The sequence below is a fragment of the Dermacentor silvarum genome, chromosome 8, assembly GCF_013339745.2.
Source record: "Dermacentor silvarum isolate Dsil-2018 chromosome 8, BIME_Dsil_1.4, whole genome shotgun sequence".
NCBI lineage: Eukaryota > Metazoa > Arthropoda > Arachnida > Ixodida > Ixodidae > Dermacentor > Dermacentor silvarum.
In genome coordinates, this window is record NC_051161.1 from 58,949,794 (window position 1) to 58,972,603 (window position 22,810).

Below are 22,810 nucleotides of genomic sequence, written 5' to 3' on the forward strand. Positions count from 1 at the left end.
ATAAAGGTAGTTCAGAATATTGGGATGAAACTACCAGGTTGGGTAAAGCATTCATTAAGTTAACTTGTATGAATGACCGTAGTAATGGGTGTGAAGTATCTTGAAAAAAGAAGAAACGGCAAACAATCTGTCGTACAAAGAGATGCACCAGCACATTGAAATTATCTCGTCTCAAAGGTTCACAGGTAGAAGACCACACAAAAGTAGCGAATATTCTATGAAATCATTGAATATAAGTCAAGGCACAATGAAGTTTCTGCAGTACATAAAATTTTTTTTGTAGCCAGGAACACGTTACAAGCCGCTGCCCCACCAAATATATAAAGGCGGTGTGGCGTAAAGGTATCCGCATGGCGTTGATGTGCCGGTACATGTTCCGGCCAGAAATGGGCACTAAGCTTATATGCATCAAAAGGAACACCAAAATATTTAGGTGGCATGGTTGTCCATTATATACCAGCTTAGTGCGTCTGCGTACATCCCAATAAACCAAACCAAAGACCTGAGCTTTTGATCAATTTATCTGGGCAATAGAAGCCATACCAAAATTTTCAGTCAATGATAGAACTTTGTCAATGCTCGGTTTGTCTGGGCAGAAGACAAGATCATCTGCGTTTTATAACACCGAGAATGGATAACAGCTTCTTTTTCTATGATTCTCGTTTATCTTGTTAATAATTTTGTATTGTTCTTCTAATATAAAACTGCACTCATAAAAGAGGCAGCGCCCTTACCATTCCACTGGGAGCTAATTAGAAGAGATCACATGCGAGTTATTTTGTTCGCGGCCAGACAGAAAAATGTAGCATTGATTTAGACAAGTTCGAATAGGGACGTCTCTACTTCTCTCCGTCGCAGCCGAATGTGTGTGTAACGTCATATTTGAGAAATACTTTTTTGCGCCCTCAGGATTAACCCAGTGGTAAATACCGGGGTCGCATGCTTCAGCTTCGCTTGTTATCCATCTTCACGGAGTGGAAGGGCCGATTAACGTTTTTTTTTTTCAGTTCTAGTTATTCCACATACTGCCAATCGTATACAAGAGTATAGCAGGAGGGTCATGTACGAGAACAGTCTTTGAAATATTAAATAATAGTTTGGACAATAATAGCAGCACAAGAAACCGCAGATATGTAAAAAAAAAATCTGCTCAAGCTAGAAGGAAGGTTAAAGTGCCATTTCTCTACTGATTGTCTGACAAATCAAAAATAATAGCACTTTAGTCCTGCCAGGCTTAGTGCCACTTATTCATTGAAACTTTCGTACTCCGCTACTCTGGCTGAAGCCTTTGCGGTGACATTTGATATGCAGAGCAGATTTCTGGCATGCAGTTGAATTGAGAGTTCGCCGACGGCGTGCCGGACTTGCCTGGGAACGGGAAAGAGAGCAGGCAGAAAAATGGTCAGGTATTTGAAACCTGACCTGCATACTCTCTGTCACGGAGATGGGGTGCAAACGGAGCACGCAACCTTTCCTGCCACCTCAGTCCGGTTGACACAAAGGAGTCACACACTGCCCAAAGCCGTGTGTCCACTAGCCGGCCGCGACTTCGCTCTTACTTTCTTCCGCTCTTTAGCGTTCTCTTGAAGCACGCCACGCAACGACAACCGCGGCAAATATGAGAACGAGCAATTGAACCAACGTGATAAATAAATATCAATACTAAAGAAGGCTATACGCGGGAGTACGTGCCGAACTGAGCGCCTAGGGCGGAATCAGCGCAGCGAATGTCGCGGAGACTGAAATATAGAAAGAAACGAAGGAAGAAAGAAATGCAACGTGAAAAGCAAACTAGCCTTGCGCGCGACGTTGAAGAACGTACTGAAGAAATGGAGGCGACCAACGCCGAGGAACTGCGGCCGCTGTGGGCGCGGGTGGGCAGCTCGGACGTGTTTATTATTATTTTTTTTCACTGCATGCCACGGCAGCTAGAGCAGCGGTGACGGCCGAGCTGTAGAAAACTCGTTATTAGTTTAACCTGGACACCGATCAAGCAGGCGAAGAGCGGAAGGCGGCGGCCCTTCGCGAACAACAACGGCGCCCTCGGCGGCTTCCGATGACTTCTGGGGCTGTCCTTGGGGGCGGTCTCGCCGCTCGGGGAACACAAAGGAAGCCCAGCGCGGCAGCGAATTCCGCTGCCGCCTCTGTCATCAGCAGTGCGCTCGCCGGCCAGACACACACACAGACAGACATCACAGGGTCCTATTCTTCGTCATCTGCTGCTCTTGGCCCCGCGAACTGGATCGCACGCAGCGCGTGCTAGCTCGTGGCGCGGCGGAATCACTCCTTTCCGCCGTCCGCTGAGACTGGACGCGCGTACAAAGAAAGTGAACCGGTGTGTCAGCGTTGCGTTGGGGGATTGGGTTGCGTAGAAAGGGGGGGGGGGGGGGGGGGAGATGCTGGTGTGGTTGTTGTATGCACGCTGCCCGCGACGGATGGTGTCACGTGGTGTGGTCCGGCTGGGGGGGGGGGGGGGGGGGGGAGGGGGCTCCCATCGCAGGTCTTGACAGCCCGGCTGGAGCTCTGCTTGTGAGGCACTGCGCGTTCGCCACCCGGGATCGCCGGTATATAAGGGCGGCCGCCGCCCGGACAGAGACATCACAACTCGCTCAGCCATCTCAGAGTTCAGTCGAAGAAGTCTTGTGGAGTACGAGCACACACACCACCGACAACCAGCTATGAAGGTGAGAACGACGTGCTGGGGCAGGCGGCCGGGTACGACCACGGCTCCTGCCACGGCTTGCTTACCGAAGACTCGGACTTGCTTCCTGTGCAGCCTTCCGTAGAAACCAGGCTTTCCCTCCGTAGAGTCTAGTGCTGGGAGCACCCGCAGTGCACTGTAAAAATGCCGCAGATTGATGCTGGGCAGTCAGTTACAAGCTCATCTTGAACTACCTCGTTGATAATATAACGGTATAGTAAGCGTATGGGGCTATGTTTACGCAATGGTAGGGTATTACTACAGGCTCCTATTTGATGGAAGTATGCAGATTTGTTAGGTGTAGAAAGGGAATGCATTGCTGGAGGTGCAAGGGACCATTTTAATAACTGTCGAGCCCGCAATGCTTAACATTACCCGAAAGAGTACTGGACGGCTAATTTGTTAAAAGTTCAGTCCTGAGAAACCATGTCAACCTGGCATGGCCATTAGTCTCAATAGCCGCACCTAGAGGCTGCATTGCGCCGTTAAGTTGCCTGATATAAAATGGAGCGCGGTGGTTATCACATAGTTAGCTAGATATTAGTTTATTAAAAATACAGGTGAGACAGACGGCCCATCATTATGGAACGATAGCACAAACGCAAGAGCGCATAATCTCGAAGAGCGCAACCAGTGAGAAATGGTCTGAACAATCCAAAAGATATTTTTCTATCACAGTTTAAACATATTGACCAATATTGTTTTGATGCTCCCCCAGGTCCTCGTTGTTCTCGCCATTGCCTGCGCCGCCGCTCACGCCGGTTTCATCGGGGGTGGCCACGGTGGAACTTCCAGCCAGCATCGCTCTCAGGACGTGAGCATCATACCGCATATACTCATAGTTAGCGCTTAAGGATACCATGTTCTTGTTGTTTATCTAGCGACAACGAAAGCTTAGAATAGTGCATCGACACGCGGCAGCTTCTTCGTATTGCTGCGCCGTTTAAAACGGAGCTCCAGGAGCAACTGCACAACAGGAAATTAGAAGATAAAGCCTATCACATTGCTTAGCTTCAATTAGTGTGGATGTACTTGCCGCAGTATTATCAGTTATGTAACTGCTAGATTAAGAAGAAGGACAACTAAAGGTAGCTTGACTACTCCGCGATAAAGTAGAAGTAGGATGGTTCGGAACTCCTCTTTCCACTTTATACGCAACCTTATTTCCTTCTCCCCATTCATCCACCATCAAAACAGATCTCCGGCGCCTACAGCTTCGGCTACAACGAGAACCACGCCACGGGCGGCACCTCCCGTTGGGAGTCCGGTGACGGCGTGGGCAACAAGAAGGGCTCGTACAGCCTGCGTGGCGCCGACGGCCGCTGGCGCACCGTCAAGTACGTCGCTGACGGCGCGGGCTTCCGCGCTGCTGTGTCCACGAACGAGCCCGGCACCGCTCCATCCTCGCCCGCCTCCGCTGGCATCAACGCCCCGATCCTCCACGTTCCCGCCGGACACCATGATGGCGCCTACGGAGCTCATGGCGGCTATGGCGCCGGAGCCTACGGAGCCGGAGCCTACGGAGCCGGAGCGTACGGAGGTGGAGCCTACCTCGGAGGCGCTGGCTACGGAGCCGGAGGATACCTCGGTGCGGGAGCCGGCATCGGTGCGGGAGCCACCAAGGCGGCCCACGTCTTTGGCGCTGCCATCCCCGGAACTGGCTTCGGAGGCGGCTATGGTGCCGGCTTCGGGGGAGCCTACGGCGGTTACGGCGGTTACGGACACCACGGCCACGGCGGCCACGGCTTCGTTAAGCATTATTAAGTTATGTAACAAAGAAGGATAGTAGTTAATTGTGGCTTCAACTCGCCTTTAGTTAGTGTTGTTTTATTGTTGGCAGTGGTGCTTCGTCGCCGTTGTTGCTCACTTCTCGATGGTCTCTCCTCTCGTTCTCTGGCCCACTTTTGTGCAAAGTCTCACGTTCCTAAGCGCATGCTTTGTGTGTTGCTTCAATGCTGCTCAACCTCGCTCATCGTTTGCTTTCATGTGTTCGCCGAGTAGTGTGTGTCGTGCTCGTTTTGAATAAAAAATGTCTTGTCGCTATGAAACTTGAAGCGTTGGAGTGTTATTTTAACACTAAAGCGGACCATCCAGCTGGTCTCTGTACAGTGCTTGTAATGGTTACGTAAGTAGCAAGATGCTCATCGCACCATCTGAAGGCACGAAGGGACGCATTTGTGATAAAAGACAATGATAAAAGATGCTGGGGTTGTTTGAAGTCCTATTAGCAGACCACATGATCGCATTTTACAAGGGACATCACCCAAAGAGTAGCACAAAAGATGACTCACTCAAGGTTTAACTCGGTTCAGAAAAAAAGATTCAGCATATGTAGCCGCAGGGCCTACAACCTGGCATATGAACCAGTTTAATTGCGCATACCATCACAATGCTGCGCCGGCTCCTTAATGTACCAAACTTTGAACTGCAAGATAACTGCTCGCTGGCAAACAAAGAGATCTTTGTAGCAGTGTACACTGTTGTGCCAAGAGAGTAGAAGATTACATTGAAAGTCTCTGTTCAAAGTGGCAAATAGAGCATACTATTCATGCCTCACACCTCAGTTACTCGTCACGGTTCGTATTCCAGAAACTCCCTATATGGCCACTGCTGCCCCTTTGGTATCGTTACCATGACGATCGCTATGTGTGGTGTGGTAGCCTGAATGCTGGCCAATGATAAAACAGTACGAAGAATAAACTTTGTAAACGCGTTTAGAGCTTATACCGGACAAGCTTGCTTTAAATATTTCTTGCATAAGGAGAAATGGACAACAATGCTAATGCCACATTATGGTGTCAGGGTATTCAGTTCCTCTATAAACATTTATACTCTATAAACATACTGTAGACAAAAATGTAACCTATAGTCATAACGCCACACGAAATAGTCTTCGTCCGCTACGCACACACTAAGCGAGAATTTGTGCAATGTGGCATAGGTAAAAGGTAACAATGCCGAGGGAGCCACCAGAGCGCGCAAGTAGTGCCACTAAAGACAAAGCAGGGGTATAGATCAGACGACGGTAGCCTTGGACATCTGCCTCGCCTCTCTTTGCGTTCGTTAAAGGTGGAAGGTGTTGGAAGCGGTCCAGAATTACGTCATTATCGTTCATTCGCCAAACCGTGATGCCAGTTTCGGCCCTGTTTCTCGTGCAGACTTGTACGTAACGAATTACACGTAATTACATACTTGTAATCAATTACGTTTTCTTGGTGTAATCTTGTAACTTAACGATTGTTTTGTTTACTCGGTAATGCTCACTGTAAGTTGATATATTTTTCACTAAGCACTCACTTGTAACAAGTACCATGTTTCCAGAAACAAGTTCTGACAGGTGACGTAACTTTGAGCACTTAAAGCGGGAACTACTGCGTCCAAAGGGACGAAAACATGTACACGGGTAACCCGGCCCCTACTCACAATCAGCGTGCTGCGGCTACACCTGAATCACCTGATCCCGGCAGGCTTGCAGATTTGCACATTCTCTTCGAAGTCCCCCCTCTGAGCTCTTCTCGTATAATACATCTATTCTTTCTCTCTCCATCTCTCCTGGAAGCACTTATAGGCGGCCTTCACAGGTGATAAGAGCTGAAGCTCACTTCTCCTCCTAGTGCAGTCTATGTCTTCTCTGATATAGAAGTTTTTCGACGTCAAACGGATATGTTTTCGTCTGTTTAGTATTGCGTGATCGACTCACATACACCTATTTTTGTGATTGTAACACACGAACAGTATTTCAAGGGCTGAATAATCAGCTTTATATTAAACTAAATAAAAAAATTTGGGCATCTTTTCAAGGAACGTGAACGTGTTTGCTGGAGTTCGTTACAATCAGCCGTGTAGGTCTAAATTGCAAACGACTGAAGGGCGCCGAGAGGAGGTCCACCAGACGTTAGCCGACAAATTGAAACGGTGCGTCTATGGTTCGATAGCGATGATCACTTCAGATGTTGAGGTAATTACGCACCTATATATGATTTCTTCAGTTTTGCACTTTCTCTATCGGGAGCGGCTTTCGGTATCCCCAGCAACAGTGAAACGCTACGCTTTATAGAGAACCCAGAGCATCGCGGCATTCAGTAACCACAATCTCGTGAGTGAAGTGTTGGTACGTTAGTACCCAGCGCTTCTCACCAGCGCGTGTATCGAATGCAGAGGACACATTGAAGTAGCCACGCGAGCTCGTTCTGTTTACTGTATTTGGGCAATGTTGATAACAGTAGAAAGAGAAGTAGTGTTAGAATAATTGATTAGATTTTAATTATTGCTTAATTAATTTCATCGGCAGTAATTTGTAACTGTAATCAGCTACATTTCTGAAAGAAGTAGTTGTAATTGTAATCACTTACTTTTTTTTATATAACGTGTACATGTTTGGTCTCGTGGCACACTTCATCACCTCTTCTCAGATATATCTATTGAATGTTATTTTCATGGATAAAGCGTCTACAAAGGAGACTTGAAGTTTATGCGAGTACTCTGACTACTCCATGTCCACTTAGCCAAGATCGCATTTTCCTTCATAGGATAGTAAACGGCGGCCTTCTGCCGTTGAATTAAATGCAAGGACGCTAACTAGGACGCTTACTCATGCAAAAGTTGCGCTTGTCAGTCGCTGCTCAGTACAAGTCTAATGAACCAAAGAAGGCGTGCCTAATTGCCAACTGGAAGAGAATAGTGTTGAATAAATATGACTGAGCTGTTTTGAACTTCCTGATTAATGGTATTAATCGCTAACCGATTATCCGATATGAGGTTAGGCACCATTGCGAAGGATAGAGCTTCGTAAATACGCAAATGATCGAAGTTATTAATATTCTGTGGCCCGGAAATAAACAACAGAAAGAAGAGTATCTCGGGGGATTAAAAATGGCGTGGCGTCAAATGCCACGTGTTCCTTCACGCCCTCCTTAGGCACCGATGCAAAATATTGATGGCTGAGCTGGGTGTGGAAGGCTGCGTTCGTAGAACACGGACGACAGCCAAGAAGGAACGGCGCTTAATAGATCGCTCGTCCTGAATTCCAGTCGGAGAAAAATGACGGGCGGAGCCCACTTCCTGCTCTATTTTTTCAAGCAAATGGCGTACTGCGATCATTAGGGCCCCATCGTGTTGTGCAGCTAGAAATGTCGTCTCGACAAATAGCGTTAATAGGTGTCATGGTCGTGCGAAGAGAAATCACGTGGAAGGTTTAGGCTTTCACACAGGTTTCGTGATACCTGGCATCTTTCAAGCATTCTTCAAAGGAATCAGCTGTTTAAAGCTCGTTTACGCTGTGCCATGTCTGTCCCCTGTCTATCCTATCTTCGGTGGGTGCTGGGGTGATTTTCGCATATTCTACGTAAATATGTGAACAAAGGTAATGGTGCCAAACTTAGCAGATACGGAGCGCAGCGTAAGTAATGGTTACTCTATGAACCTGCACATGGTTTGCCTTGTGAAATCCTGAAGCCCATGAGTGTTAAATGAATTTTCAAAGATTCGTAAAAGCGCTGGCGAGTGCTCGCCCTACTTACCTGGTTTGCGCGGTTTGTCATCCGTATACAGGTGAGTGCTGCCGACTCAATGAGACCACCGCTGCTGAACCACTACGGGCGTCACCGGAGGTTAGGTTGCCAAGCGTATTTACAGGGGTTTAATTTCTTGGCGAACATTTGCTACTTTGACAGTATCTATCTAATTAGCCGCCTACGACTTTGTGCTCTCATGGTCGTTTCATTAACTTGGTATGTATCAAAATTGGCATAATATGACAACAGTATATGACAAACATTAATGATATGTCATAACATGAATGTCATGATATGCATGTCATGTAGGTCATGAAACAGCCGCCTACATCTTGGTGCTCTCACGGTCGTTTCGTTAACGTGGTAGGCACCAAATTTGATACATTATGACAGGAGTGTATGACTAACATAAGTGATAGGTCATGACACATGCGTGTGATATAGGTCATGACAATGACCCAGCGAAAAATATTTACACTCAAAAACCACTGAACTGGGTTCGGACATAGGTACTAAGTGAAGGAAACACTAAAGGATTCTGGTGGAAGTCATTGTCATGAGCATGACTCTGCAAAAATGACAATGACTCAGCGAAAAAAGATTAACACTCAAAAACCACTGAAATGTGTTCGGACGTGGGTACTAAGTGAACGAAACACTAAAGGATAATGGCAGAAGTCACAGTCATGACCATGACTCAGCAAAAATGACAAGGACTTGGCGAAAAACATTAACACTCAAAAGCCACTGAAATGGGTTCTGACGTAGGTACTAAGTGAAGGAAACAATAAAGGATGATGGTATAGTCATAGTCATGAGCATGACTCACCAAAAACGTCGACTCAGCGAAATAATATTAACACTCAAAAACCACTGAAATGGGTTAGGACGTGTGTACTAAGTGAAGGAAACACTAAAGGATGGTCGTAGGTCATAGTCATGACAATGACTCAGCAAAAATGACAATGACTTAGCGAAAAAATATTAACACTCCAAACCCAAAACCACTGAAATGGGTTCGGACCTGGGTACTAAGTGAAGGAAACACTAAAGGATTGTGGTAGGTCATAGTCATGCATGACCATGAGTCAGCAAAAATGACAACGACTTAGTGATAAAAGATTAACACTCCGAACCCAAAACCACGGAAATGGGTTCGGACGGGGGTACTAAGTGAAGGAAACACTAAAGGATGACGGTAGAAGTCATAGTCATGACCATGACTCAGCAAACCTGACAATGACTTAGCGAAAAAAGATTAACACTCAAAAACCTCTGAAATGGGTTCGGACGTGGGTACCAAGTGGAGGAAACACTAAAGGATGGTGGTAGGGCATAGTCATGAGCATGACTCAGCAAAAATGACAATGACTCAGCGAAAAAAGATTAACACTCAAAAACCACTGAAATGGGTTCGGACGTGGTACTAAGTGAAGGAAAAGTCATAGCCACGAGCATGACTAAGATTTTCGCCTTAAAGTCTCTTCGCTAAAGGGATTCCTGAGGACTCATGACATGAATGTCATGGCATGCGTGTCATGTAGGTCATGAAAGAGCACCTACGTCTTGGTGCTCTCATGGTCGTTTCGTTAACTTGATAGGCTCCTCGCACACTGCTTTGCATAACATCGATTCCCACAGGGCGTGGGATCTGCCCGCTTTTTTCACAGGCAGGATAGCGGCGCTGTTAAGGTTAAACTATACACGGTAATTAATGAACTCAGAACCGATGAACCTTGGTTAGAACGAGCATGCTTGGTGGCAGCCGGCATGCAGCGTGCTCCTTCTCAATGTAGTGGGGATGGTGTTGCCTCATGCGGGGTTAGCCTGGCATGTTTGGAGGCCACTTCCTGAGTCTCTCTGACATGGGTAACACACAATTTCCGTAAACCTTCAGAACATCAGTGTCTCGGAGAGAAAAAACACTTGATTGGCATTAAAGGTTTATTTAGGATGTAGGAGACTTCAGTCCTGGGCATCGGTTGCAGCGTTGTTCAATGCATCGTCGATGATGACTTCAGGGGAAACTTGGCTTTGTAAAGTGGCTGGGAAGAATACGATCCGAAAGCGTCGCATTAGTTTCCTAATCACTGTGGGCTTGTCTGAAAACACCACGTTTCGGAAGCCTGCGCGGTGTTTTCTCTTTTCTGTAGGCTGTCAGCAAGCAGCTTCTCCTCTTCCATCTCCAAGTGAGGGAACAGTTAAACGAAGCGTTCTGAGTGACCCATATAACCACACAAGGCGCAAAAAGGGTAATTAAAGCCACGACTCTTACACAGAAGCTAGGCTGCGTGAAGACGAAGCCATTGTGTTCCCTATAATAAGGGTATATGTCTTGTTCGCTTATTTAACGACACTTATGAAGGCTCTCGAATAAGCTACGAAATAGATTCTGGCACTTTTGGGGGCTTTTAGAGGTCATTTCCAGGCTGAAGCTATTCTTGAAATGCGCCTACAGCGAGTTTGAATGCATCTGCTACTTTATTTGTGCCATTCATCGGTTGGCGTACGGGGCAGAACTGCCTTCACATGTGCAACATTAACATAACCGAATCTCTCGGCGTGGAATGTTTTATACACTATACATCTGTATAGCGGACAAAGTTTGCATGTTACTGTAGCATATCACCTACAATTATGGAGCGAGCAAATTAAGAAGACGCAACACGACACATTGTCCTGTCTGTTAATTAAAGCTGTACGCTACAATGATCACGAACCGACTAGCTACGACGAAACCTCTGTTAAAGCACGTGCAGTTCTTTGTTCTGGAGTTCAGGCAAAATGCCGGAGACTCTCCTAGCAACACAAATAAATGTTACCGCGTTAAAAAAATCGTGTGAGTGGTGGACTTCAGCAGTTAAGGACAACAACGACACCAGACCGTTTTTAAGTCGCAAGTGAGACTTTCTTTAAGACACTGAGTTGATCAATCTGCGTTGACACACCCTTGCCAACAACGTATTGAGATGCTCAGGCACAACCATCGCGGGGTCCCAAGCTTGCCAGGCTAACCGCACCTGCAGCAACAACCCCCCCCCCCCTCCCCCCATACTCACACATACACACACAGTGGTGGGTGTGAGATGACTACGGGGAGAAGCAGCAAATGGTGGGATCCAGGGGTTTTCCGTCCCTGTGCTCGTGTGTGGGTCACGCAATTAGAAGAGCCGCTCGTACTCCGACGTCGACGAACGACAGCGCCGATCGCGTCAACCGCGGGTCAGGTCAGGTCGGTCGCACTTTCTCTCCCGCAGCCGTATAAAAGGCGGGCGCCTCCCGCCTCCGAAACCCGAACACGCTGCGGAACATCTCGCCTTCGGCAGTCGCAACTCTCGTCGTCACTCTGAGGATTACGCCATGCAGGTGAGTTCACCGGATACGCGAAAGGCGGTCGGAGCGGTGATAGCTACAGGCGGTCCGCTCAACACGCAAAGCATTCTTGAAAGTGTGCTTTTATGGTATTTAAACCAAAACCCTAAACAAGATCAATTCATCTTCACACATGGAAGTTGCGCCTTGTTGGTGGTAGCAGACATGTTTGTCTTACATGACCTCTCAATGTGCTCGACATGCTATTTGTTCAGACACACGCGTAGTCTAGGCTGCTGCTGTTATATTATGTATAATGGCGAGGGATGCGAAGCCGTATACTTGGCTGATAGTTGAGAGGTGGCGCTTAATTGCTCAATCGCTGCTAGAAAAAGCGTTTTTGTTTAGTCTATGGGGCGTTTCTAAACGAACGTCGGTTATGGTGTAGGCTGATAAGCACGTGGTCGCGTGATCCAATCCCGGCCACGGCGGCCGCATTTCGATGGGGGAGAGATGCAGAAAACACCCGTGTACTTAAATTTAGGTGGCCCAAATTAATTCGGAGTCCCCCACTACGGTGCGCCTTATAATCAGGTGGTGGTTATGGCACGTAAAACTCTATAAAAAAAAAACGATGTCGACAGTATAGGTTGGGGATCGCACAGCAGGTTGGGACGGGCTGTGAAAATTTGTGTATTCGAACACTTTGACACCCAGAGCAGGTTTAGAAAAACGAGTTCCCAAGATGAAGCAGCGCTATTTGCGCTTTTTCTATGCGCTGTTGGCCATGCGGCTAAAAAGCCTGCCAGTCTTTTGCAGCATTGACAAATCTGATCAGCGGTTTCAGGCGCGTTCATGCTGATGCTTCAGCTATAGTAAGGCTTTACTCATCCTCTCGTGCGCTGGTTTTACAAGTGAGGCAAAGCAACAGTATAATTGTTGTAGAACCTGTACGAAATGCTTTTCACGACGCAAACACTTGGAGTAGTTTGTCGGTTGATCGCGCGCCGCGATTTTTGCCCCTTTTTTCTGTGAGGACTGTTCTTCGGGACACCTAGTAGCGATTACGGCACATTGGTGCAACCGCTGAAACACAAATCACGGTGTCGCGTGATACAGTAGTTGAGCTACGATTACAGTGTTTGGCCAGACAATGGCAACACCTGCAGATACTCATAATATCGTTTTTCATATATATATATATATATATATATATATATATATATATTACATTTTTAACGCAATAGCGCTTAGAACCCCGTGTCGCTAGGAAGCCTACATGCATGCGCTCTTTAAAACAGCGCTTCCATGTGGGTTCCCTACGTGTCACAGAAATTCCGGTGTCGGCAACCGGCGTGTGATCGCGGGTGGCGGAGACAATCATCCAACCACATCGACCGCGCAGGCCCTCCACGTGGTGCAAGGTTTTGGTGAACAAAAATTGAATTTCTCACAGTGAAATCCGTCAGAAAATTGGTAAAGTACGACTTTACCATTCGGCGTCGGATTCGCCACCGGATTGTTTACCAATCAGCGTCTGATTGTAATTTGAATGTACGAGAAAACCTAATTCTGCTACGAGGAAACTCAAACATTTCTACCAGACCTGCGCGCGTCGGGGCCATAGCAAACAATTAATAAAATATTAAAAAAAACGTGCTAGGCCTTTCACATTTTAATATAAGACCACTTATATTGCCCCTGAAGAGAGAGAGAGAGAGAGATAGAGAAATAACTTTATTGGGTCCAGCGGTTTGGGGACTAGGCCCCAGCCTGAACGGCGGCCAGAAGCCCTTGGGCCCTGGCGGCGTCTTCAGCCAGCTGGACGGCCCAGAGTTGTACTTCCGAGTCAGAACTGAGTAGTACGGCCTTCCACTGCTCCTCATTAACCATTTTGCGGCCCTGTCGAGTCACCTGAGGGCAAGCCCACAGGATGTGTCTCAGATCCGCCCGTCCTTCACATAACCGACATTTGCCCTCATATTTATCTGGATAATAACGGCTGTAGGCCACCGGATTCGGATAGGTGTTGGTTTGAAGGAGGCGCCAGGCCACCGTCTGCGGCTTACTGAGCACTGAGTGGGCGGGGGGATACCGAGCACCTCGCCAATCTATAATATTTGGTGATTTCATCGTAAAAACGTCTTTTCAGCAATGCATTTCAGTTTAAACGTGAAGCCGACTTTAAGGAGATCGGTGTAAGCTTGGTCTTTGTAATCTGGCTTTCCCACGTTCTGTGTTGCAGTGAATGAAGTCTACTTGACGTATGCGAACGAAGCGATGCGAACGGGTCCCGATAACGCTATCGCGTTCCACTCTTAAAGGCGAAGTTTAGGCGTCCTCCAAGTTTTTATTTAGAAGCAAAGAGGCTTGCCGGCGTAGAAGCCTGTCCTAAAGGCTTTAATATGGGGCTTAACATCACATGACTGCACAATAAACTATAAGGGACGCTGTAGTGGAGGCAGTCTAGCCCCAGCTACTGGTTTATCAGTGAGTCTACAGATTTTTTTACATCTTAAGTGATTCAATGATAAAGCTTATAGATGCACTGATTTTTGGCGCCTTCCAGAACATGATAACGAAATAGACCCCTTTTTAAAACATTGGCCGCATATCTGCTTGCTTCGCTGCAAATGACGTCGAAAGACGATAGTCTTCTGCCGTCCCTCATACGTAACGCCCTCTCTTCATCTATTGAAAGGACAAGAAATTCTACGGATTTCTACTAACTTTCAAGAAAAAGGTCTACTATTACTTTTTATAAACCGTGGCAAAGCTTTAACATGCACTGAAAGCACGGTGCACGAGCGCTCCTGAATTCTGCTCTCGTCAAAGCTCAGCCGCTGCGGTAGGGAATCGAACACGCGACCTCCTTTTCAGCATCACAACTTCGTAAAGTATAGCGGTGGAGACACCTTGACGGAGGATAGCCTTTTTTTACGGCTTGTAAGAAATACTGTCGCATACCACGATGTTTGCGATGCTATTAAAGCAGGAAAAGGATTAGATTACCTGTGCTTGGTGTTTCAGCTGGCACAAAATATATTGAACCTGCTGCTGTTGCTGACATTTTATAGCATTCTGCTGCTAAGCACAGCTTCACTGGTTCATTTAGCAGCCACGGAGCCCACATTCCAATGCGTTTGAAATATAATGATGATCCTGCCCTTAGATTCAGGTGCTCGTTTAACTATCCCATGCAGTCAAATTAATGCGGAATCATTTGCTATAAACGTCTCCCATTGCCCAAATGCGGCTTTGGGGCGTAAAAGGCGATGATTTAATAAAAATAACCATCATCATCGAACATCAAAGTTTCAGTCGAAGCCCCGGCGGCAAAATTGCCCTGTACAATTCTAATTTTATGATGCTTTCTAAATTCACATTTGACTGGACTATAGGCAACTTGCAAGGGAAGCTTGCTGCTAGGTATTGATATTTTCGTACGTAGATATTTAATCAAAATTCAATATTTTAAGCATCTTATAATGCTTCATCTCAGCTTGTTTTAGCAAAGACAATTAAAGAGAAGTTGACTATAAGTAACTATCATCGTCGTGTGTCATTTTTCTTCCTTCTTTTGTACAGGAGTACATCATTTTACCCGTTCTGCTGGCTGTGGCTCGAGGTGGATACGTTGCGCCAGTGACCGGTTATATTGAGACTGAGTCTTCTACAAGCCATCATTCGCAAGATGTAAGCGTACCGCTCTATTATTCGTATACTTAGTTATATAGCCTGGTCCTGTATTAACAAAAGGACTTCCGAACCGCGCCTTAGCTCAACAAACCATGAAAAACGGTCCTGACAGAGACGCTGGTCCCGATGCGGAGCGCTAGCAATTATGATGCAAATTAGACGCTGGATTACGAAGTTGTCTTATCTCGGTGAGCTACAAGAAGCTGTAACGGAGCTCATAGCTAGTGGCATTGAAATGTGACGGATGGCACGTATAAACGTTAGTGGCTTAACTGCCCTCGGCATCCCGTTACTCCAGTTGGTGCGTTGAACCTGGCAGTAAAATTGTGTGCGTTTATCTCTCGCCTTATCGAATTGCTTCTAAGACCCAAAGTCATCTGTTGGCATGTGTCTGGTACACCGATCGCAGCGTCTTCGATAGGTCCACGACCAAGTTGATCGATTGCTGCAAACAAGGACTGATGCAAATGCACTGGTATCGGTGTGCGTGAAAAGCTGTCCAACTTCGAACCTGATATATGCATAATGTTTTTCGTGCCCAAAATGCAATCACCGGAAAATGAAGGTGTGCTTCGTCCCTTGCGGACAATAAACATTAACAGCGACTGCCATGACACGGATTAGTAAAAAAAAAAGAAAAAAAGAAACCCAGAATCTGTATGCTTTATGCCGTAAATCAATGCCACGATAAGAATGTGGTGTCAAACACTCAAAACTTCTGTATATTTATCTACGCGTCTTCTACGTACATATAAGAGCAGTATTTAACATCATTAGTCTCATGAAAAAGTGCGCACCCTCTACTGCCCGAGAAACTCGATGCCGAATACAAAAAAAAAAAAAAAAATGCCGGCAGATCCCACGCCCTGTGGGAATCAACGTTATGCGAAGCACTGTGCCCTACCAAGTTAACGAAACGACCATGAGAGCATCAAGACGTAGTCAGATTTTTCATGACCTACTTGACACGCATATCATGACATTCATGTCATGAGTCCTCATAAGTCCCTTTAGCTACACCTAAGAGCCCTTAGGCATGCTCATGACTATGAGTTCGACCATCAACCTTTAGCCTTTTCCTTCACTTAGTACCACATCCGAACCCATTCCATTGCTTTTTGAGTGTTAATCTTATTTCGCTGAGTCATTGTCATTTTTGCCGAGTCATGCTCGTGACTATGACTTCTGCCAGCATCCTTCAGTGTTTTCTTCACTTAGTACCTACGCCCGAACCCATTTCAGAGGTTTTTGAGTCTTAATCTTTTTCGCTGGGTCATTGTCATGACCTATATGACACGCATGTCATGAAATTTATGTCATGACCTATCACTTATGTTCGTCATACACTCCTGTCATACTATGCCAATTTTGGTACCTATCAAGTTAATCGAAACGACCATGAGAGCACCAAGACGTAGGCCGCTGTTGCATGACCTACATGACACGCATTTTATGACATACATGCCATGACCTATCACTTATGTTCGTCATATACTCTTGTCATAGTATGCCAATTTTGGTACATACCAAGTTAACGAAACGACTACGAGAGCATAAAGACGTAGGTGGCTAGATAGATAGATAGATAGATAGATAGATAGATAGATAGATAGATAGATAGATAGATAGATAGATAGATAGATAGATAGATAGATAGATAGATAGATAGATAGATAGATAGATAGATAGATAGATAGATAGATAGATAGATAGATAGATAGATATTGTCAAAGTAGCAAATGTTCGCCAAGAAATGATTCGCATTTATTATTTAGAACAATCACGTCTTGTTCTCGCTTGTAAAAGAGGCCTTCAAATATCCTCCACCGAAGGTACGCACAAGTTCGCTCTTATACGTTCTTTCCGCACAAGTCATTGCAAGTACAGGGGTAATTCCGATCCTGCAGACAACGGCCCTGCCAACTGGTCTAATCATGCTTTTAACCCTCCTACCCCTGACGAACTTGAGAACACGTTCGCTTTTCGCGTACCAGGCAGATATACCTATAGCAAACGCAACTTTTTTTTATTTAGGCATACAACGGAAAGTTTCTTCGTGTAACAGAATGAAATAACGCTTACAAAATATTCAAACTAAGGAAGCGATGGTCAAGGACGTTTAAAGGCCCTGTTAAGCACTTTTATTAAGTTTTAAGGAAAGCTTGTGGAATTGTACTATTCTCTTCCATTCGACATCGACAGTATATTGGGCTGAGTTTCCAGTTTTATTGCACGTTTCGCGCAGCTGAGTTTTGCGCAACCAACGTGACCCCTTTGTCGGCCAATTGGTTTTTGCGAGTCGGCATTTGTTTGTAAATATGCTCAGGTTGCCGGCAACTACGACTTCGGCTACAAGGCACGACACCTCGGCGGCTCCACTTTCCGCCAGGAGACCGGTAACCCGTGGGGTCACAAGATCGGCTCATACGGCATCGCCGACGCGGACGGACGGGTCCGTCTCGTCAAGTACGTTGCCGACGCCAACGGCTTTCGCGTCCACATCTCCACCAACGAACCGGGAACGGCCGCATCCAGTCCTGCCGGAGCTGGCATCAACGCCCCAGTGGCGCTGCCTTCGGCGCCCGCCGTTGAGCCATTGCTTCTGCAACCTTCGGCGCCCGTGGGAGTCGTTGCTAAAGTCGCTCCTGCAGTGACTGCCGCCCACGTCTACGGCCCGCCCATAGTGGGACCTGTTCTCAAGCCAGCCGTACCAGTAGCTGCGGCGCTGCATGACTTCAGGCCAGTCTACGGGAAGAAGCCATACGTTAGCGGCTGCGGTGCAGCCGGGTCTCGAAGTTGAGTACGATGCCCGTGACTACAGGCGCTGGTAGAACCCCGTGCTTCTGTCTTTTGTCAGAGTAATGCTCACGGCTCAAACATAACTTCGTGGGTATACGCGCAGCGTATACGATGCGCACATAATGAAAGAAAAATGGAAAGCTCTGAGGGCCGCTTTTTTGTATAGAAGATGTTAGGTATACGAGTGTGCTTTTTGTGTGATATTAAGGCAGATGACGCGCAGCGTAACGCTTGTGAACGTGACATTGTTGTTGCAGAAGCCTTATGCGGCTGCCACATGGAGTGTATATTTCACGTATGTTGAGCCCTGCGTCGCCTAATCAATTTCCTGGAGTGTGATGCCCACGCTGAAATTAACGTTCTGTGTACAGTCGGACCCCTTTATAAAGAAGTGCTTTGGGCCTCCGAAATCATTCGTTATACAAGTCATTTCGTTGAGAAGGTCGCGCACCACATAGCTCACAATAGAAGAGGAGCAGAATTATTCCTTCGTTTTAGAGGTCATTTTGTTGTAGAGGCGCTCGACTATAGTTCCAAATGACTGTAATGCAAAATTTCCAACATCACAAAGCGCATTTCACCAGCTACTACGGCGTGGGCATTACAGAGGTACAGCGTCAGAAATACGTTGGACGTCAGTTCTATGTACATAGTCGTCGCTTAGTATCTAGTGAACTTCAATACGTTCGAGCAAAGACTTCAGAGGAAGCTTTAGCTCGGGGCTCCTATCTAAATACATGGGAAATGAGAAATTGTTTTCCTCGTCAATCACAGCACCGAATTTGATGAGTTTTGTTGCATTTAAATGAAAAAGATAAAATCTAGCGACTCTCGGTTGAGAGTTTTTGATTTAGGTTGTCAATTTTTGAATAAAAATTTGCAAGAAATTGCAAATTTCAAGAAAACGGCACTGTCATTTCATTTTCTCACTGTCATGTTTATAACTGTGTAACTCAGCAATGAAAAAGGATATCATAATTATGTAACCTGCACCTAATAGTACAGCTTAAGTGGACAAAGTAGATATATTATACATTGCTCTCAAGCAAACCACTAATATGTGAGTAGAACTTCCGAAAAACCCTTTTAAACAGTGTGACAAATTCACGTAAAATATAAATTGATGTATCAAATTTGTCTGCTTTGGATGCTCTAACGGATGCAGTTGACAGAACTGCGATATCTCCTTTTGGTGCAGAGCTGCGAATTTGTAAACTTCGCGCTTCTATTTTTTCCAAACTTACCAATTTTTGAAAATTCCTTTTGAGAAATTCAAACCCTAAATCGAGATTCCCCTTCAAAAGTCACTATAATTTAACTTCATTGCTCAAATGCTACAGATTTCATTAAAATCTGCCCAGTGGTTATCCCAGAAAAACGTTTCTGAGTTTAACATCTATTTGAAATAGCGGCATTGGAGTTGTGCCCGCGTTAAAGCTTCCTCTTGAGAAGAAATTACGTGCCAGCAGTTCCTAAGATGGCCTCGGTTGTGAAGCCTGTTTGTTTTTTTCTGTGTTCTATGAACCTTTAAGGCTCCTTGCACACCTCGCGTATATTACTAGCAAGTCTCTAGGTTATGGCTTAGGCGCTGTTAGAGATTAGAATTCCACCTTTATTAAGGCCACGGTTAGCGCTTATCTTATACGCACACTTTTTAATAACATTTATAGTCACCAAGAAGCGTTCCCGTAAATATCGAAGATCGCGCGCTCTTTAGTTATTACGTATGCATGTAAGCTCTTAACGTGTGAAAAAACAGTGTGGCTAGGCCATACGAATGCGAATACGATGGCCAGCACACCCTGGGGCAGTTGGTGTATGCTCCAACCGTAGTACACTGTAAACCAATTTACACCATTAAAAGTGCATAAGGATGTATATCTGTCTATAATTCAGACTCTTACACATATAAAGGGCTGTAAGGGCGCGAGTTACAGACAAGTTTACACCCTTTTTCATACTTAGGGTTGTAAATTATTTTACAGTGAAGAGTTCCTTCAAAATTGCCCGCGTCTCAATGTTGCAGCTGTTAAAGCAGGTTATCTATAGGCAACCTCGAGCTCGGCTTCTCAGTTTGGGAAAAAATACGCACGTACGAGTTCTCTTGCGAGCGAATAAGTTTTCCTTGACTCAGACTCTAAACTTTCCTGATTGCGACACCCCGTGGTGTTATACTTGCGCTGTTCTAACTGAGAAACGGAGTAGCTAGGATCTTGTCCGCGAGATAATTGACTCTTAGTACCGCGGAAGATACTATCGGGAAACCTAGTAGTAAAACATGGCTTTCGTACAAGGATATTTCTTTTGAATTACTCATTCTAAGTAACCTTGATTTTGTGTTACACTCCTTTTAATGGCTATAGGTGTCTTGAAAGTTTAGGATGTGTTGTTGTAACAGCTTTTACGGTTTCTCTTTAATTTTTTACCGTTTGTGTTCTTGTTTTTATTTTAACACGCATTACCTGTTTGAATGCGTCTACTGTTACTTATTGATTTATTGTACCATCCCTATGTAATGCCCTACGGGCCTTTAGGGTACTTGAATAATAAATAAAGAAGTACCGCCGTTGAGAAATCTTAAGATCTGAGGTTCCCGTATTTCGGAAACACACGCTACGCTTAGCAGGAGATTGCATGTAGATAACTGTGGGTACCATTGCAATTAAAAGCTTTCGCGTGAGTAATTCGCTCATTAGGAAATATCATATGACTCTGCTAACATTAGCCAAGCTGCTCAACGAAAAAAAAATACTTAGGTAAGTCGGCGCAAGATACGATCTTAAGACCTACCGTGTTTGGTTGTCCGACATCTGACGAGAGAACACAATGGGTTTGATAATTGTATTCCGCAGCAATCTTTTTAGTTGAACAGCTTGGCTAACATCAGACGTGGCTGGCAAGGGGCATCGTGTTTATCTTCGTTTAGAAAACACTGAAACATGTGCCCACGTTATATAGCTGTCAGCTCTCTTCCAATTATACAATAGTCTCCTTATTCACGAGCGAAACTTTTTTTCTCTGTATACTGGAGCCATAAAGAAAGCATAAACATTGGGTGGAATCATAGTTCTTTATTGAATAACTTTGGTGGAATACATCGTGTTTAGCATCGTCGCCTTCTCTCGACGTTTGCGTCGGGGTTTCCTTCGCATTATGAGATGATGCTTTTAAGGGATAAGGTTAAGTGTCATACAATAACATCATAGATTCAAGGTTGGCAAATATAGTTAACAGTGGCACAACTAACTGTGTTTGACGATCTCACTAGTAGCGCTTGGGAGACGAAGGAAATCGTTACACATCTTGCTTTGCTTTCAAGAACTGGATTTTTGGGTTCTATGAGCGTTGGTGGTCGGATTAAGCTTTTGCTTGAGGCAATTGCTTATTGTTCAGTCTTTGTCAAGGGTTTTGATGCCACTCGGCGGGTACTTGAACTGTATTCAGAGGGGATACGATAGCTTTTATGGAACTGTCGTTGACTCAGAGCCCCTGAGGTGGAGGTGGACAATGTTCCTCACAATTATGAGCTTAGAAACACCTGGTGACATACAGGAGCCGTAATAGAGGGCCTGACGACAGAACTTGAGACTCATACTGTCGCGTCGAAACCTTTGACAAACTCAATGCGAACATAATTGCAAGCATCAAATACTTGTACTCACCAGTGAATCAACGCTTACACATTCAGGGGTATAGTTTTCTGTGATTGGCGCAGCATGTATCACACATCGCTTTTTTGTGCTTACCAGGGCGCCATCCTAGCCCAAAACAACTGTGATTATTTGTGTTTTATGTATATTGCTCTCATTTAGTGTTTTTAGCTGTGATTCTGGTTTAGAGGGTTCTTCAGTAGCCAAGCTTTTCATTCTATCGCAAACCACAACGCCGGTGGAGGGCTCATAAACTTAAGTAGCCTCAGATTTGATATCTATGTGTTAGCGGCTATGTAGTCTTGTGTGCAATTGCTTGATATAGTTTAATATGAATGCGTATACTGGTTTTTGTTGCATGGCAACTCTGCTTGTTATAGCAGAAAGCCTTTAGCAGGAAAACTGCATATGTTTGTGTGGGCACAGAGTCCTCATTTCTATCTTCAGGGTATACTTACGTTATGTGTCCGGTGTCTTTTGGGTTGTATACAGCAATTTTGATGCGAATAAATACTTACAATTGATGAGTCAATCCATGTGTCATTTTGTCTCAAAAAACACTTTGCCATCCTGTCATGGACCTTTTGTTCCTATTGTATGATCACTTTGTGGCTGCTTCTGGTGCAGCACGTCAAGAACGTTCTGGGCCAGGAGGAATGAGCCCACCAGGAGGCCCGGACTTGGGCTTTAGTTCCTTCGGGGCTAATAAATGTTATTTTCTCTCTCTCTTTCTTATGTGAAATGGCCAGAGTAGCTGGTGCTACTTAGAGGTGCAAACATACTGTAATAATGAAAGAAAAAAGACAAGGTGGACAAGATGGGAACATCAATAACTATCAATTTCATTTGCTACAAAGCAATCTTACCATGTTCTTTCAGTCACTTTGCCAACAGTGCTGTAGTTGCCTTTCTCTATCGCCAGCTATCTTCGTCATTCTGAGAGATTAGGCTTAGAGTTCGTCTTCGTCGTTGTTAAAGGATACCTTCACCCTGTTGCGTAACCCGGACTCGGAGTCATTCAGACATCATTTGTTAAGTTATACGGTGGCTCATGCTGCCATCCATCAATTACGAAACCCGCTGGCGATCACTCCCCCTCACTCACTTGCATTCATACTCCCTCCCCACTGACAGCT

At 45.5% G+C, this 22,810-nt stretch overlaps 2 protein-coding genes across 2 annotated transcripts; both read left to right on the forward strand.

Moving 5' to 3' along the window:
* Nucleotides 1–2,534: 2,534 nt before the first annotated feature.
* On the forward strand, nt 2,535–4,749 carry LOC119462670 (cuticle protein 14). Its single transcript, XM_037723979.2, has 3 exons — nt 2,535–2,684; nt 3,420–3,515; nt 3,899–4,749. Exons 1-3 carry the CDS (start codon nt 2,679–2,681, stop codon nt 4,463–4,465), a joined length of 669 nt encoding a protein of 222 aa, XP_037579907.1. The 5' UTR covers nt 2,535–2,678; the 3' UTR covers nt 4,466–4,749.
* A 6,825-nt stretch (nt 4,750–11,574) lies between these two features.
* Nucleotides 11,575–22,334, forward strand: LOC119462146 (adult-specific rigid cuticular protein 15.7). The gene is made up of 3 exons (XM_049672853.1): nt 11,575–11,580; nt 17,552–17,989; nt 22,302–22,334. The coding sequence occupies exons 1-3, from the start codon at nt 11,575–11,577 to the stop codon at nt 22,332–22,334; spliced, it is 477 nt and encodes a 158-aa protein (XP_049528810.1).
* Nucleotides 22,335–22,810: the final 476 nt, after the last annotated feature.